The sequence below is a fragment of the Mobula hypostoma genome, chromosome 7 (genome assembly GCF_963921235.1).
Source record: "Mobula hypostoma chromosome 7, sMobHyp1.1, whole genome shotgun sequence".
Lineage (NCBI taxonomy): Eukaryota > Metazoa > Chordata > Chondrichthyes > Myliobatiformes > Myliobatidae > Mobula > Mobula hypostoma.
In genome coordinates, this window is record NC_086103.1 from 36,238,796 (window position 1) to 36,257,849 (window position 19,054).

The 19,054-nt window shown below is 41.8% G+C and overlaps 1 protein-coding gene across 9 annotated transcripts in view; it reads left to right on the plus strand.

The window, feature by feature from the left end:
- Positions 1-19,054, plus strand: part of LOC134349238 (rap guanine nucleotide exchange factor 6-like) — a 406,825-nt gene that overhangs the window by 333,177 nt on the left and 54,594 nt on the right. For all 9 annotated transcript variants that reach the window (XM_063053253.1, XM_063053254.1, XM_063053257.1 and 6 more), the window contains 2 exons: positions 4,727-4,967; positions 5,326-5,709. In XM_063053253.1, coding sequence (XP_062909323.1) covers positions 4,727-4,967; positions 5,326-5,709 — 625 coding nt within the window. The remainder of the gene's footprint in view (positions 1-4,726; positions 4,968-5,325; positions 5,710-19,054) is intronic.

Here is a 19,054-nt window from a genome sequence, read left to right on the forward strand (position 1 = left end):
TAAAGTGTAAAAAGAGAGGCAAGAGCGGATATCGGTCTGCTGGAGAACAATGCTGGAGTGGTAGTTATGGAGGACAAGGAAATGGCAGATGAACTGAATAAGTATTTTGCATCACTCTTCACTGTGGAAAACACGAGCAGTATATTGGAAGTTCTAGGTGTCAGGGACATGAAGTGTGTGAAGTTATCATAACTAGAGAGAAGGTTTTTGGGAAACTGAAAGGTTGAAAGATAGGTAAGTCACCTGGAACAGATGGTGTACACCACAGAGTTCTGAAAGAGGTAGCTGAAGTGATTGTGGAATATTAGTAATGATCTTCCAAGAAAGCACCAGATTCTGGAATGGTTCTAGAAGATTGCAAAATTGCAAATGTCACTCCACTCTTCAAGGGAGAGAGAGAGAGGGGGGCAGAAGAAAGGAAACTATAGGCCATTTAGTCTGACCTCAGTGGTAGGGAAGATGTTGGAGTTGACTATTAAGCATGAGGTCTCAGGGTACTTGGAGGCACATGATAAAGTAGGTCGTAGTCAGCATGGTTTCCTTGAGGGAAGATCTTGCCTGCCAAATCTCAAAGATTTCAAAGGTACATTTAATGTCAGAGAAATATATGCAATATACATCCTGAAATTCTTTTTCTTTGCAGCCATCCACGAAAACAGAGGAGTGCCCCAAAGAATGAATGACAATTAAATGTTAGAACCCCAAAGCGCCCCCGCAGCTCCCCCGACTCATGCATAAGCAGCAGCAGAGCGACGAACCCCCTGCTGCCACCAGCAAAAAAAGCATCAGTGCCCCCCACCGAGCACCCAGTCATACAGCAAAGCTTCAATAGAGATACAGACTTTCAGAACCCCTAAGACTACTCATTCACCCAGTAATTTGACATACCACAGGCTCTCACTCTCTCCCTTATAAAGGAAAAAGAGGTGTCCCCATTTCACAGCGAGAGGGGAGACGCTCGCTGACTTACGATGTTAGAAGTCTGTTGCATCGCTTTTTCTGAGCTCTGTGCCGAAAATACTCTGGTCTCTAGGCACATAGCCAGCAGCCATCTTGCTGCTTTCGATCTTCTGTGTACTCCCACGACACATCAGGCGGTGGCACTAAACCTGGAGTCCACCCTCCTCCAGAGCCACGAAATCCCAGAACCCTGAAAGTGTGCTAATCTTCTAGGCCGCATCTTTGGTATATCGAATAGCGGCCAGTCATGAGACCCTGACAGCGGGTCCTGTTCCCGCAAAGAACTGAAGTCAGCGTGCAACTCCAGGTCAGGGTCTTCAAAACAACCTTGAAAAGGGAAAATAAAGATATTAAAGATAGAAATAGAGCTGTTTCCAAAGATGCATGCAAAGGAGTCGCCATTAGGTGCCATTGCCTCCTAAGCTCCACCCCCTCAAAATCTGTTGGAATTCTTTGAAGAAATAACAAGCAGGATAGATAAAGGAGAATCAGTTGATGTTGTGTACTTGGATTTTCAGAAGGCCTTTGACAAGATCCCACACATGAGGTTGCTTAACAAGCAACAAACCCATGGAATTATAGGAAAGATTCTCGAATGGATAAAGCAGTTAGTGTCTGGCAGGAGGCAAAGTGTGGAAATAAAGGGAGCCTTATCTAGCTGGCTGCTGGTGACTAGTGGTGTTCCACAGAGGTCTGTGATATGAAGATAGGTAGTTTTGAGGAAGTGGAGAGGCTCCAGAAGGACAAATTAGGAGAATGTGCAAAGAAATGGCAGATGGAATAGTGTCAAAAGGTGTATGGTCATGTACTTTGGTAGAAAGTGAATGGGTTAACTATTTTCTAAATTGAGAGAAAATACAAAAAAAACTGAGGTGCAAAGTTACCTGGGAGTACTTGTGCAGGATTGCCTAAAGATTAATCTGCAGGTTGATTCTGTGGTGAGGAAGGCAAATGTAATGTTAGCATTCATTTCAAGAAGACAAAAATATAAAAGCAAGGATGTAATGTTGAAACTTTATAAAACACTGGTGAGGCCTCACTTGGACACTTATCTTGGAAAGGATGTGCTGAAACTGGAGAGGGTTCAAAGGAGGTTCATGAAAATAATTCCAGGATTGAATGGCTTGTCGTATGAAGAGTGTTTGATGGCTTTGGGTCTGTTTTCACCAGAATTCAGAAGAATGAGGATGTTCTCATTGAAACTTATGGAATGGTGAAAGGGTTTGATAGTGTGAACATTGTGAGGAAAGTCTAAGACCAAAGGGCGCAGTCTCGGAATAGAGATGTGTCCTTTTAGAACAGAGATGAGCAGGAATTTCTTTAGCCAGAGCGTGGTGAATCTGTGGAATTCTTTGCCACAGGCAGCTGTGGAGGCAAAGTCTTTATGTACATTTCAGGCAGAGGTGGATAGATTCTTGATTGGTCTGGGCATGAAGGGATACAGGGAGAAGGCAGGAGATTGGGGCTGAGAGGGAATTTGGATCAGCTGTGATAAAATGGCAGTGCAGACTCGATGGGCCAAATGGCCTAATTCTGTTCCTATTTCTTATGGTCTTATTGTAAGTGGTTTTGAACCCCTTATCTAAGAAAAAACAGTGTTGGCATTGGAGGGGTTCAGAGGAGTTCACGAGAATGATTTTGGGAATGTAGTGGTTAACACATGGGGAGCATTTGATGCATCTAGCTAGGCCTGTACTCATTGGAGTTAGAAGAATGAAGGGAGAACTCTGATGCCTATCGAATATTGAAAGGTCTAGACAGAGTGGATTTGGAGAAGATATTGAGCTGACTGAAGGGCCAAAATGCATAGCCTCAGAATAGAGGGCCAACCATTTAGAACAGAAATAAGAAGGAATTTATTTAGCTAGAGTGTGGTGAATCTGTGGATGCCACGGATGACTGTGTAGGCCAAGTCATTAAGTATGTTTAAAGCAGAGGTTAATAGGTTCGTAGTTGTGGCATCAAAAGTTACAGGGGGAGCACAGGAGAATGGGCTTGAGAATGATATTAAATCAGCCATGGGCCAAGTAGTCTAATTCTGCTCCTATGTCTTACGGTCTTCAAGGCAGATGGAAGTTTTAGAGGAAGGAAGCAAATGTATCATTGCGAAATTTAAGGATCATAAAAATAGTAATTAGGAAGGCAGTGTGTAAGGAGTATACAAGTTGTTTATGGAGATAAAGTACATGGACAGAAAACAAATCTGCAGGTGCTGAAAACCTGTAACAAATTAACAGATTAAAACATTCTCTGGTCTGGTATTTTGTGGTCCAACAACTCCGGTACTCTGGCATGTTTTGAACCTATAGTACAGATCTGTACTAATTAACTAATTCTAAATATGATCTAACTAAACCCCAAAAATAAGTAAGTTCTGTACTAATCTGTAGTCAATTAACATATTAGTGTAACTTTAGCAGCAGCCGGCAGCATTTCCAACCAGCACAAACTTCAGTCTACTGACAGATCATGGAATCTCGTGTGACCCAGTGAGTGTCTGTACTTGGGAAATGATAAAACAAATTATTTCATAAAGGAGAAAGCCTGCACAAAGCTGCAGGACAACAGGATTTTCAGGTTTTCATGCACGAAATGCAAAGGTGCTAATGGAGGTCTTGTCCCGAAGTAAAGGCCAACCTTACATTAGCATTTGTAAGCTTAGCTTGCAACATGAAAGTAGGGGAATCATGCTATGTTACTGAGGCCACGTCTGATTATTTTCCAGCTTTTAAATATGGTTGTCTTCAGGTTATTCAAGCATGTGAATTCATCAAGTTAATCCAATCCTGCCTTCAACTATATCCACCCTTAGCAGAGAATACGGCAAATCATCATTATACCCTAAGCAGATGTCTGACTGAGATCAGTTAAATTGAAAATCAAGCTAGAATGGCAAGATTTATTCATTAAACCATCAGATAAACTTCACTCTTATTTTCTACATATAGAAGCTAATTTTGGCACAGTCAGGTAGCCCTATTATAAATCTGTTTTGATTTTCAGATCCACAGACAGTTTAATTTTCAATCTGGTGATTTATTTTTCTTTTTCAATTCACCTTTATATTTTCTCCACCTTTGCCTTTTCATCTTAGTGCTGTTCTCTTGTCTACTAAATTTGCTGCTATGTGGTCTCTTGGCAATAGCTCACTACTACCTTGTCTAAATGGCTTTGCTTAATGTCCTTACACAATCAATTGCTATTATCTGGCTATTACGCTGCGTTGTTTAGCATAGTCAAGATTGACTCTTGTCTGTGCACATTTCCACTGTCGGTTGTTAATTATTTGACTTGAGTTAGAAATGTCCACACCCCGAACAGATGAGATCTGGATTGCTCTGTATTTGATACCGATTAAAACCAAATCACGGATATTTCAGAAAATCATGAATAACAATTTAATTAGTAAATTGTTTTGAAGTTTACTAGATCAGATTTCTGGTAGTTTTCCAATATGACTAATTTAGAAATCAGGCATGCGAGTTCCATGGGTGAGTTGCAAATGCTAAATTTGTAAGGTAAATTAATTTCTCTTAACCCATTCCGGTAGTAATAAAATTATTCAAAAATAATGTAATGCTCTTTATTAAATAAACTTTTAAGCAACAATCTGGATATTTCTTTGATAAAGCAGTAATGTCATGTAATCAAGAATGTTTTGCCAGCATTGACAGAATTCTCCAACTACTCGTGTCAATTGACTTGAGAGGTAGGCAAAATAAATTTTGCCCTTTATATATTTGCAATTTTTAATATTTTAAAACAGATGTACCTGATCAAGTCATCCGAGTTTTTAAGGCTGATCAACAAAGTTGCTACATTATCATAAGCAAAGATACCACAGCCAAAGAAGTTGTTGTCCACGCTGTACATGAATTTGGCCTGACTGCACCTTCCGAAAACTATTCTCTCTGTGAAGTTTCTATAAGCTGTGAAGGTGTAATCAAGCAAAGAAGACTTCCTGATCAGTTGTCTAAACTTGCTGACAGGATCCAGCTGAATGGCAGGTAAGAACATATTTTTCATCAGAATCAAAAATTCCAAGTTACTTTTTGTGCCAGATATTAGAAGATGAATACATGCAATTTCTACAAGACTAATTTTTCCTGGGTATTTTGATAATTTGTTGATGTTTTATTTTCTGACAAATTATGAATTATGTACTGAAAAGGGAAAGAAATCATTTTTTTTAAATCGGTCACTTTAAGGTTATTTTCCTTGAGTCAGTGCCAGCATGGAGTTTGGAGGTTAAGAGGGAAGAAGGTGATAAGCAAAGTGGAAACAGCAGATAATCAATTATGAATAATTTTGAACTACAAATTTAATATGCCAGTACTGCATTTAATATCTGTTTATTTCACTTAGGTACTACCTGAAAAATAATATGGAAACAGAGACTCTTTGCTCAGATGAAGATGCCCAGGAATTATTAAGAGAAAGTCAGATCTCTCTGCTGCAACTTAGCACTATTGAAGTAGCTACTCAGTTGTCAATGAGAGACTTTGAATTGTTCCGGAACATTGAGCCCACTGAGTATATTGATGACCTCTTTAAAAGGGAGTCAAAAACTGGAAATGTACATCTCAAGCAGTTTGAGGATGTTATCAATCAGGAAACCTTCTGGGTTGCTACTGAGATTTTGAAGGAAACTGTGCAGTGGAAAAGGATGAAGATAATGAAGCATTTCATTAAAATTGCCTTACACTGCAGAGAATGCAAGAACTTTAACTCCATGTTTGCTATTATCAGGTAGGAATTAATTGTTTTTATCAGTTCAAAGGCAATATGATGTGCATTGGTGATGTGGGTTCCTTAAAGTTGTTATAGCTGGTGGGGGTGGGGGCGTGGTGGTATTAGATATAGGCTTCCAGTGCCTATTATTTGCTCCCAATGGCGTGTCCAGCTCCTGGCCTTCAAGCCTGGCAGAAACATCTCTATTGACAGGAGAATTGAATTGAATAATCTTTATTGTCATTATACATAGCTACAATGAAACTCTGTTTGGCTTCCTCTCGCGCAATTAAATAAAGCGGTAGATAAAAACAAGACAGTAATAGAAAAACAGTATTAAATAGATAAGTAGAAGGGGTAAAGGCAGGTTACTAGCACCTTAAAAACACTCACTTTGGTCAGATGGGGCTTAATTGGCAGCTCATCTAGGAGAAGGAAAACTCTGATCTCAAACCTCCACTGCCTTGCAGCTATACCCACTCATGGGGAAGGCTTCGGGCGTAAACCCTGAGTAAAATTCTGGCGCCTAACTGGCTAAGGCACTGCTACGTTGAGTTCATTGCTGACTGGGAACTCCTATGACACCTCTGGTGTCAAAGTGTATCAGTCTCTGCTGTTGCTTTGGATTCATCAGCTGCGTAGAGAGACGGAGCCTGCTACACGAGCACCAGCTTGCTCTCCATATCATACTGCTCTGGTTTGTACTGGCTTGCATATCATGTAAACAGCTAAGATGCAACATCCATGGTTGGGTTCAACCAATGCAGGGCTGCAGGTACTGTGTTATGTGAACTTTAAATATCTATTATGTATGTTAAAGTGATTAATTAGATTGTATTATTGCACTATAAGGGCAATTTTAACCTATATTGAACTCTGTTACTACAAATAGTAAAACACCATGAGTTTTTTTTTGGGGTTTTCTTTTAGAAGTTGCTGAGGTTAATCTTCAAGAATATTTTCAGTTTAAATTGTTTAGTGGAAAAAGCAATTCTAGAGAATTTCTCTGCACATCTTGATTGTGGTATTCATAAACATACAGTAGTTCAGTTGACAACAGCAAACCTCAACAATGAGTCTTACTCTAACCTTGTTAAAGAACCACTGATTGAGTAATTGATTCCCCATATATCCGTCTGTTCTTCTCCAATGTGGTGCTATTTTATGCCAAATTGAGATTAATCTCAGTGTTGTGCATACATGGCCACCAGCAGTGGAAATGATGTTGGCAAATTAACTTGTGTTGGATCCTTATTGGTAACGTGAGGCTTCATCCTTTAGTCAAAAGACAAAAGTTTAATTAAACCACTAAATTGCTATTGTGGCTTTATTGGGAAAGAACAGTAAAGTTAATTTCATAATTAAAGACCTACTTTAAGCTGTAGCCATTCCAATTGTTTTCACCGTTTCAGTTATTAAGTTGTTCAACAAAGCTAAATTAACATTCACTTTTAGCAGCCAATACTATTTGATTACAGTGAATATGCCTGAAATAAAGACAAAAAAATAAAATTGCTCTCGCTGCAGCTGAAAGAGCCCCCAAATTTAAGTTTATCATTGTTGAAGGCATTCGAACTCATGCCGTGAAAATTAGCTTTTTGCAGCAGCAGCACAGAGCATTACAAGATGAGGACAAACATAAGTAAACATAAACTTAAGTTAACGTAAATTATACACAGCTTACATATGTGCAAAAATGAAGATTTAGAAAATGGTTATAGTCTGAGGTAGTGTCAAGGTTTTTCAGGTCAGTTCAGGAACCTAATGGCAGTGGGGAAGAAGCTGTTGTTGAACCTTGTGGTCTAGGCCTTCAGACTCCTGTGTCTCCTGTCTGTTAGCATCATTGAGAAGAGGGCATGGCCCAAATGTTAGAGGTCCCTGCTGATAGATGCCTCCTTCCTGAGACACCACTTCTTGCTGATGTCCTTGATGGCGAGTGGAGCTGTACCCATGTTGGAACTGACTGAGTCCGCCACTCTGTAGCCACTTGGATCCTGTGCTTTGAAGATTCCATACTGGGCTGTTTTGCAATCAGTCAGAATGCTTTCCACTGTAGATCTGTACAAGTTTGCCAGAGACTTTGATGACATGCCAGATCTTCTTATGCATTGATCTCTGCCTTTACTTTGAAGTGACATTTATGAGTACAGTTTTAACCATATTTTCTATGTCAAAATGCTAGCAAAAGTTTCAAATCAATCTTGATTTCTCCACAGTGGTTGATTGTAGGATTATGTGAGAAAGGATTTTATGTGATCTGTTGCTCAGCAAAGGTTTCACTTGCTACATTGGAGTATGGAGAATGAATTTGGAAACTTTCAACCATGGACCAGGAAAGGAAGTGACATATAAGTCTTTTTCATTGGGTCATGGGGTAGAAAGAGAGGTGCTGTACATTGAATAGAAAAAAAATTCTTCAGCATCTGTCTTCTTCCATCTAACAATAATGGTCTTTTGGTGACTGACTTGTATGTTTTGGCTTGTGTGTTTGCCTTTGATCGCCTGCATCAATTCAAAGAGATTGACTAGATTGTGGCTTCTTTCATAATCTCCTGTGAAAGTTGAGGATTTACATAGCTATCATGGTGCAAATTTTTGCTAAAGAAAGAGCTCTTTAGGAACCACATTCCTTCATTAACCAGAGAACTGTAAAAATAAAGATAAAGATTAGCTGCATTTGTCACATGGATATTAAAATATTAAAACTTAGACTGACATGTGTTGAGTGGGTTAAATCAAAATAGCAAGGATTGTGCTGACCAGCCCACAATTGGTCAAAGGTTCAAAGGTCCAATTTAATGTCAGAGAAATTTACACAGTATACATCCTGAAATGCTTTTCCTTCTGGCGCCAACATTGAATGCCCACAACTCACTATCCCTAACTATATGTCTTTGGAATGTGAGAAGATGCCTGGAGAAAACCCATGCAATCACAGGGAGAATGTACAAACTCCTTACAGACAGCGGCAGAATTGAATCCTGGTTGCGAGTGTTGCAAAAGTGAAGTGTTAACTGCTACTTTACCCTGCTGCTCAACCACAACCGTGGTAACATAATGGTTAGTGTCCTGTTATTACAGCATCAGTGACCTGTGTTCAATTCTGGTGCTGTCTGTAAGGAATTTTGTTTGAATGTAGTCAAAGAGACAGAAAAGTACAGCACATAAACAGGCCCTTTAGCCCATCTAGTCTGTACTGAACCAACTGCAAATTCCCATTGACTTGTACCAGGGACTTGTCCTTAGTATCTCTACCATCCATGTACTTATCCAGACTTCTCTTAAACATTGAAATCGAGCTCACATACACCTGTTGCACCGGCAGTTTTTTTCCACACTCTCATGACCCTCTGAGTGAAGAAGTTTCCCCCCATGTTCCTCTTAAAAGTTTTCACCTTCCTCTCTGAACACAAGACCTCTAATTGTAATCTCACCCAACCTCAGTGGGAAAAGCTTGCTTACGTTTGCAATATCTGTACCCCTCATAATTTTGTATACCTCCATCAAATCTCCTTTCAATCTTCTATGTTCCAAGGAACAAAATCCTAACCTATCCAATCTTTCCTTTTGGCTCAGGTCCTCCAGACCTGACAATATCCTTGTAAATTTTCTCTGTACTCTTTCAACATTACTTACATCTTTCCTGTAGGTAGGTGAGCAAAACTACATATAATTCTCCAAATTAGGCGTCACCAACGTCTTATACAACTTCAACATAATATCCAGTCTCCTGTACTCAGTACTTTGATTTATGAAGGCCAGAGTGCCAAAAGGTTTCTTTACGACCCTATCCACCTGTAAAACCACTTTCAATGTATTATGGACTTGTATTTCCAGATCTCTTTGTTCTACCACACTCCTCAGTGCCTTATCCTAAAGTTCACTGTGTAAGACCTACTGAGGTTGAACATCTCGCACTTGTCTGCATTAAATTCTGCTATTTTTCAGCCCATTTTTCCAGCTGGTCCAGATCCTGCTGCAAGTAATAATAGTCTTCCTTGCTGTCCACTGCACCCCCAATTTTGGTGTCAACCACAAATTTGCTGATCCAGTTAACCACATTATCATCCAGATCATTGCAATAGTTGATGAACAATAACAAACCCGGCACCAATCCTTGTAGCACTCCACTAGTCACGGACTTCCATTCAGAGGGACAACCATCTACTACCACTCTCTGGCTTCTCCCACAAAGCCAAAGTCTAATCCAATTTGCTACCTCATCTTGAATGCCGAGTGACTGAACGTTCTTGACCATCCTCCCATGTGAGACATTGTCAAATGCCTTGCTAAATTCCATGTAGGCAACAACCTCTGCCTTGCCTTCATCAGCTTTGCTGGTTCCCATTATAACACAACTCACCATCACAAAGTCATGCTGACTATCCTTAATCAGTCCATGTCTATCCAAACACTCATATATTCAGTCACTTAGAATACCTTCCAATAATTTTTCTACTACGGATGCCAGGATGCCAGGCTCACCAGCCTATAATTGCCTGGTTTATTGTTAGCCTTCCTTAAAACCATGGTACAACATTGGTTATCCTCCAGTCCTCCGGTTCCTCACCTTTGATTAAGGATGACTTAAATATCTTTGCTAAGACCCAGTCAATTTCTGCACTTGGCTCTGGCAGGGTTGGAAGGAGCACCATGTGAGGCCTTGTGGCTTTATTCCCTCCAAATTTGCCTTAAAACAGCAACACCTCCTCCTCTGTAATCTGTATAGGGTCCATGAAGTTGATGCTGCTTTGCCTCACTTCTATGGACTCTGTGTCCATCTCCTGAGGAAATACAGGTGCAAAAAAAAATTTAATATCTCTCCCTTCTCTTTTGACTCCATGCAAGGATTACATTCTGATCTTCTAGAGGACCAGTTTGTTCCTTACAATCTTATTGCTCTTAACATATCTGTAGAATCCCTTAGGATTCTCTATCACCTTGTCTGCTAGGGCAATCTCATGGCATCTTTTAGCCCTCCTGATTTTAAAAGTGTTGCTCTTCTTATACTCCATAAGCACCTCATTTGTTCCTGCTAGACACTTTTTTTTAAACCAGGGCTTCAATAGCTCTTGAAAGCCATGGTTCCTATTATTTTGACAGTCACATACAAGCTTTGTCCTCTCAAAATTTCACTTTTGAAGGCCTCCCACTTACCAAGTACACCCCTGGCAGTGCATTCCAGGCACTTAATGCTCTCTGTGTTTAAAAAAAAACAAACTTCCTCTAACATCCCCCTTCTACTTTCCTGCACTCACCTTAAATCATATTTGTCATTCCCACCTTGGGAAAAAAAGGTGTTGGATGTCCATTTTATAATCTTACACACTAATGTGCCCTGAAAAATTGGGCTTTTCCTTTCAAATATATGGGAAATTTTTAAGGCAATGTTAGTTGTTTATCTCCATAAAAATAAGAAATAAAGTTACCACTTTAATTTGATTACAGAGATGCATAGTTGCTTTCATTTTTCGCAGGAGTCCCAGGTGCCTTTTGAGGATTCTGCAATGTCTTTACTGTATGTGCTATAACTTACTGTGAAAATCATGAGAAAGGTTATTGGCAAGTGTAATTGCAACAAGTTCTCCAATTCAAGGCATTGTGTATGTGTTATTGAGAAGGTGCAATGAAATAAACTGATGTTTAATGAAATACCGTGGCGAACTTCAAGGAGTGAGCGTTTCTCAACTGCATCTTAGAGGAGCTCAGCTAAGATCTTTAAGCCGTACTTTTGCTGCACTAGCATATTGTCCAGTATGCATTGTTTTACAAGTACCCATTTTCACTCCACCATTATTCAAATTATGCATCAAATTTTATTTTTTTGGCACTGATAAGGATGAACTTGTTTAGCTTGTCAAAAAATTTGCTTTAATGAAGGTGTAAAAGTTGGTGTTGTACCATGTCAATGTTTCGGTTAATCTTGATGGGTTTAGCAGTTATTTTACTGTCTTCAGGAGAACATTTCATAGTCATGTTATGGAAATGAGACTAATTGGAAATGGCAAGCTTTATTGCAATTGCACTCAGTCTCATCTTTATCTGAAAAATACTCCAGTATTAGCAGCCAGTATTGTTATTCTTTAAGCTCGTGTTCTTTAGCAGTTTAAGAAGTTCAAGATGGTATGAGATTAAAGGGAACAGTTTATAACATTGCCAAAAAGGATCAGTAAATCAAAGCAGTGAAAGGAATTCAGAATTTATTCAAAGTTCTAAGTAAGTTTTAAGGAATATAAAAGTGGATAAGTCTCCTGGTCTGGACAAGATATTCCCTAGGATCTTGAGGGAAGTTGGTGTGGAAATAGCAGGGGCCCTGACCGAAATATTTCAAATGTCATTTGAAATGGGGATGGTGCCGGAGGATTGGTGTATTGCTCATGTGGTTCCATTGTTTAAAAAGGGTTCTAAGAGTAAACCTAGCAATTATCAGCCTGTGAGTTTGACGTCAGTGGTGGGTAAATTGATGGAAAGTATTCTTAGAGATGGTATATATAATTGTCTGGATAGACAGGGTCTGATTAGGAACAGTCAACATGGATTTGTGTGTGGAAGGTCATGTTTGACAAATCTTATTGAATTTTTTGATGAGGTTGCTAGGAAAGTTGACGAGGGTAAAGAGGTGGATGTTGTCTATATGGACTTCAGTAAGGCCTTTGACAAGGTTCCACACGGAAGGTTTGTTAGGAAGGTTCAATCGTTAGATATTAATATTGAAGTAGTAAAATGGATTCAGCAGTGGCTGGATGGGAGGCGCCAGACAGTAGTGGTGGATAACTGTGTGTCAGATTGGAGGCCGGTGACTAGTGGTGTGCCTCAGGGATCTGTACTGGGTCCAATGTTGTTTGTCATATATATTAATGATCTGGATGATGGGGTGGTAAATTGGATTAGTAAGTATGCAGCTGATACTAAGATAGGTGGCATTGTGGATAATGAAGTAGGTTTTCAAAGTTTGCAGAGTGATTTAGGCCACTTGGAAGAGTGGGCTAAAAGATGGCAGATGGAGTTTAATGCTGAAAAATGTGAGGTGCTACATTTTGGTAGGACTGATCAAAATAGGACATGGTAAATGGTAGGGCATTGAAGAATGCTGTAGAACAGAGGGATCTAGGAATAATGGGGCATAGTTCCCTGAAGGTGGAATCTCATGTGGATAGGGTGGTGAAGAAAGCTTTTGGTATGCTGGGCTTTATTAATCAGAGCATTGAGTATAGGAGTTGGGAAGTAATGTTGAAATTGTATAAGGCATTGGTAAGGCCAAATTTGGAGTATTGTGTACAGTTCTGGTCACCGAATTATAGGAAAGATATCAATAAAATTGAGAGAGTAGAGAGGAGATTTACTAAAATGTTGCCTGGGTTTCATCTCCTAAGTTACAGAGAAAGGTTGAAGAAGTTAGGTCTTTATTCTTTGGAGTGTAGAAGGTTGAGGGGGGACTTGATAGAGGTGTTTAAAATTATGAGGGGGATTGATAGAGTTGACATGGATAGGCTTTTTCCATTGAGAATGGGGGAAGATTCAAACAAGAGGACATGAGTTGAGAGATACAGGGCAAAAGTTTAGGGGTAACATAAGGGGGAAACTTCTTTACTCAGAGAGTGGTAGCTGTGTGGAACGAGCTTCCAGCAGAAGTGGTTGAGGCAGGTTCGATGTTGTCGTTTAAAGTTAAGTTGGATAGATATATGGACAGGAAAGGAATGGAGGATTATGGGCAGAGTGCAGGTTGGTGGGACTAGGTGAGAGTAAGAGTTTGGCACAGACTAGAAGGGTCGAGATGGCCTGTTTCCGTGCTGTAATTGTTATATGTTACATGGTTATATAAATTTATTGTCATGCATATACGTTTGTATGTCAGACTCACGGTGGAGCTCTGCATGTCTACGTCAATAAGAGCCGGTGTGTGAATGTCTCAGAAGTAACTGCTCACCACAGATCGTTTCAATGGTGACATACAGTCCCTTCTTTTAAAGGGAGGTCACTACCATTCTTCCTCCCCCCCCCCCATCTTAGTGCAGGGGAAATGCTGCAGAAGCTCTACGGTGCCATTTGCGACCTTGAAGCCACTCACCCTGATGGTTTCTTCATTGTTGTTGGTGACTTCAATGATGCCAACTGAAAAGCAGTCCTGCCAAAGTTCTACCAGCATGTCAATTTCACAACCACAGGAGAAAATATTTTATACCTGGTCTATACCAATGTTTGTGGAGCCTACAAGACTGCCCTGGCCTCATCTTGGATACTCAGACTACACATCCATTTTGCTCGTCCTCGCAACAACTGGTGAGGTACTTTTCAGCAACACCTAGAGCAAGGCGAAAGAATGATCCTGAGTCAGTTTGAGGAGCAGAGAGCTAAACGGAGAGCACAGTGGATACCGGACAACAATTCCAAGACATCCTACACATGCAGCAACTGTGGCAGAGCCTGCCATTCTAGGAACGGCTTCAATAGCCACAGTCAACGCTGCTGGACAAACCAGTGACTTCCAGAGGCACAGTACCCATGGTCGACCACAACGGACGGAGGCCACACACATGCATACAGACCACTGGTTAAACAAGTCAAACCAGTTTACAGGAAGATCAGGACCTGGCCAGAAGGTGTCACCTCAGCTCTGGAGGACTGTTTTGAAAACACGGAATTGAGCATATTCAGGGAGCCGGCTCCCTGCGATCATCACATTAACATTGATGAATCTGTGGGACAGGTGACTGGCTACATAGGAAAATGCATTGAGGACGTTACACTGATTATGCATTACACTGCCAGTGCAAACCAGTAACCATAATTGACTGCACAAGTTTGTGCATTGCTTAGGGATTGGGACGCTGCCTTCAGATTGGGAGATAGGATGACTCCAAGGATCAAGAATGCAAAGTGCGAGTAGTCATGGAAAATTCTCAGACACCTTTGTGACACTGGGGGCATGGGGCAAAGTATACAAACCATAACAGATTACATGTCCACTCTGCAACACCTCCCTTCCTGATAGGCTGATGTCTTCTATGCATGTTTTGATGCATTGAATGATGGCAATACAGAAGAACCTGAAAGCCAGGATCAGGGAGGCTAAAGACAGGTACAGGAGGAAGCTTGAGTGGAAGCTCCAGCAGAACAACATGAGAGAGGTCTGGAGGGGGATGAGGACCATCACTGGGTTCCGGCAAACTAGCAACAGAGGAGCTGAAGGCAGTGTGGACAGGGCCAACGAACTTAACCTGTTCTTTAACAGATTTGACATTGTGGCCCCTGCCCATCCCCCACATTAGCCATCTGTTGTCGGCCCCCAACCAACACATATTCCACTCTCCCCTCCTACCCCTCCTCACAGTCCCCCATCCTGCTCTCATGACTATACCCCTTTCTCACACTAAACCACCACAGTGGGCTTCACAGCTGAACAGGTGAGAAGACAGCTGAAACGTCTCAACCCAAGCAAGGCTGCAGGACCGGATGGTGTCAGTACCAGGGTGCTCAAAGCCTGTGCCCCTCAGCTATGTGGAGTACTTTGCCATGTCTTCAACCTGAGCCTGAGGCTCCGGAGGGTTCCTGTGCTGTGGAAGACGTCCTGCCTTGTCCCTGTGCCGAAGACGCCGCGCCCTAGCGGCCTTAATGACTACAGATCGGTGGCATTGACCTCCCACATCATGAAGACTCTGGAGAGACTTGTTCTGGAGCTGCTCCGGCCTATGGTCAGGCCAGACTTAGATCCCCTCCAGTTTGCCTACCAGCCCCGACTAGGAGTTGAGGATGCCATCGTCTACCTGCTGAACCGTGTCTACGCCCAACTGGACCAGTGCGTTTAACACCATCCGCCCTACTCTGCTGGGGGAGAAGTTGACAGCGATGCAGGTGGATGCTTCCCTGGTGTCATGGATTCTTGATTACCTGACTGGTAGACCACAGTACGTGTGCTTGCAACACTGTGTGTCCGACAGAGTGATCAGCAGCACTGGGGCTCCACAGGGGACCGTCTTGTCTCCCTTTCTCTTCACCATTTACACCTCGGACTTCAACTACTGCCCAGAGTCTTGTCATCTTCAGAAATTTTCTGATGACTCTGCCATAGTTGGATGCATCAGTAAGGGAGATGAGGCTAAGTACAGGGCTACGGTAGGAAACTTTGTCACATGGTGTGAGCAGAATTATCTGCAGCTTAATGTGAAAAAGACTAAGGAGCTGGTGGTAGACCTGAGGAGAACTAAGGTACCGGTGACCCCTGTTTCCATCCAAGGGGTCAGTGTGGACATGGTGGAGGATTACAAATACCTGGGGATACAAATTGACAATAAACTGGACTGGTCAAAAGAACACTGAGGCTGTCTACAAGAAGGGTCAGAGCCGTCTCTATTTCCTGAGGAGACTGAGCTCCTTTAACATCTGCCGGATGATGCTGAGGATGTTGTACAGGTCTGTGGTAGCCAGTGCTATCATGTTTGCTGTTGTGTGCTGGGGCAGCAGGCTGAGGGTGGCAGACACCAACAGAATCAACAAACTCATTCGTAAGGCCAGTGATGTTGTGGGGATGGAACTGGACTCTCTGACGGTGGTGTCTGAAAAGAGGATGCTGTCCGAAAAGAGGATGCTGTTCAAGTTGCATGCCATCTTGGACAATGTCTCCAATCCACTACATAATGTACTGGTTGGGCACAGGAGTACATTCAGCCAGAAACTCATTCCACCGAGATGCGACACAGACGTCATAGGAAGTCATTCCTGCTTGTGGCCATCAAACTTTACAACTCCTCCCTTGGAGGGTCAGACACCCTGAGCCAATAGGCTGGTCCTGGACTTATTTCCTGGCATAATTTACATATTACTATTTAATTATTTATGGTTTTATTACTATTTAATTAATTATGGTGCAACTGTAACAAAAACCAATTTCCCCCGGGATCAATAAAGTATGACTATGACTATATGACATCAAGGAAAGCCTGAGAAAATGGCACCATGTTTGGCCACAGCTGTATTGAGGAGGCTCCTAGGCAGGGTAAACCCATGCAGAGCTGCAGCACCATGCGCCATATCTGCCTAGAGCTGAGGTGTGGTCCAGCTAACAAGGTCTTAACAGATACCTTCAATATCCCTTTGCAATAGTCCACTCTCCCTGCAGGCTTCAGGGCAGCCACCATCATTCTGGTGGCCAAGAGAGTGATGGTAACTGGCCTAAATGATTACAGCCAGTTACACTGACCTAAACAATCAGGAAATGCTTTGAGAGGCTGGTAACGGATTGTATAAAATCCCACCTTCCAGCTACATTGGAGCCTTTCCAGTTTGCCCCCCACTGAAATCAGTGTGCTAATGATACCATAGATTCATCTATCCACACTGTCCTCTCTATCTCGAAAACGATTCCTCATATTTCAGGTTGTTGTTTATCGACTTCATCTCAGCATTTAATACGCTCATCCCTCAGAGCCTGGTGGGACTCAATACACCTCTTCATAACTGGATCTTGATGGAAAGACCCCAGTTAATCCGAGTTGGCATAAGATTTCTAGCTCCATCATGCTGAGCATTGGTGCCCCCCAGGGCTGTGTGTCAGCTCATTGTTGTTCACCATGCTGACTCATGATTGCATTACCAGATTCAGCTCAAACTGCATTAACAAGTTTGCTGATGATACAACAGTAGTTGAGAGGAGGTAGAGAGGCTTGTCAAATGGTGTGCGAACAATAATCTGAGTCTCAGTGTGATAGGACAAAAGAAATGATCCTGGACTTCAGGAAAACACAGGTTAACCACTGTCCATTGCATATCAATGGTGTTGCTGTGTGGAAAGAGAGAAAGAGAAGAGCATTAAGTTCCTTGATGTGCACATAATGGACAACCTAGCCTGGACCCACTACACCACCTCATTCATCAAGAAGGCACAGCAATGTCTACACCTTTTGAGAAGATTGAGGCAGCAAGACTGCCTGCCCCCATCGTAGCAACTTTCAACAGGAGCACCATTAAGACTGCATCGTTGTGTAGATCTTACAGAGGACAGTAGAAGCTGCTGAGAGAATCATTACTCCCCCTCGCATGCCCATCAACTTCCCCAACTTCTCCTTACAGTATTAATTTCCAGTGGCCACTTAACACACCAAAACAATTTTGGGAAAACTAGTGATTCAGAACTTTGTCAGAGGTAGGTTTTAAGGAATTTCTGAGAACAAAGAGAAGTCAGGGTATTTTAGGGAAACAATTTCAGAGGTTTTGGTTTTGCAGCTGAAACCTGCGTAACAACTGATGTTGAAATGATTGCATCTGAAAGAACCAGAATACTCTGCATCCACAGAACTTGGAAAATTAATATGTAAAAAGGTTTAAAAAAAAAAGTGGTGAAACATTCAGGTTTTCCAAAATACCAAGTTTTAAAGTAAAGCAATATTATACAGGGGCTGAAGAAGGTTAACGACCCAACAATGTTTACAAAACTTGGATTGAACCACACTTGGAATACTGTAAACAGGTTTCTCCCGCCATCCGAAGGTAGAGTGTTCCTATGAAACGGTTCGTAAGCTGGAAGGTTGTAAAGCGAAGAAGCAATTACCATTTATTTATATGGGAAAAATCTGTGAGTGTTCGCAGACTCAAAAATAACCTACCAAATCATGCCAGATAACACATAAAACCTAAAATAACAGTAACATATAGTAAAAGCAGGAATGATATGATAAATACACAGCCTATGTAAAGTAGAAATACTTCTCTACAATCATTGCCTGCACTGTTCTCCGTAGTGAAAATCTCATACAAACGTTCTCGGCAAAAACACGGCGCAAGCACTCTCAAGAAACCTTTAAGCTATTAAGCTGCCAAATCATACCAAATAATGCATAAAAATACACGGCCTATACAAAGTAGAAATAATGTATGTACAGGTAGTATCACTTACCGGAATCGGGAAGACAGCGCAGAGCACACTGATGATGGTGTGTTAGGCTGAGTCGTCGGAGATTGGGGTGGTGCAGTGGCCCCCACCCTCCGGGCCACAGTTGACAATAGCCTCTGATCTGGGCTGATATTTACATGCTGGGCAGCACCTAATTAATTTGCTTGTTTATTTTGGCTTTTTTCTTAAAGATGTGCTGGGTGCCTCCCGGCTACCGCTGCATTCTCCGCGAATTGGTATCTGTCTGCGGCCCGGTGGTTGGGGTGGTGGGACACTCGGGTGTCATCTCATCGTCATCTGTTTCCATCAGGGCAGGCAGCTGATCTTCTCCTATGACTGTCTGCCTCGATGTCAAAGCTCGAGGTTCATTGTCTGCTGAAGGCTTGCTTGACTGCTAGCCTCGCGCATTTGTCTATCATCTTGTAAATATGCCCTAGACTGATGTACCCTTTCAAAATTAAGGTCATACTTTTCTGC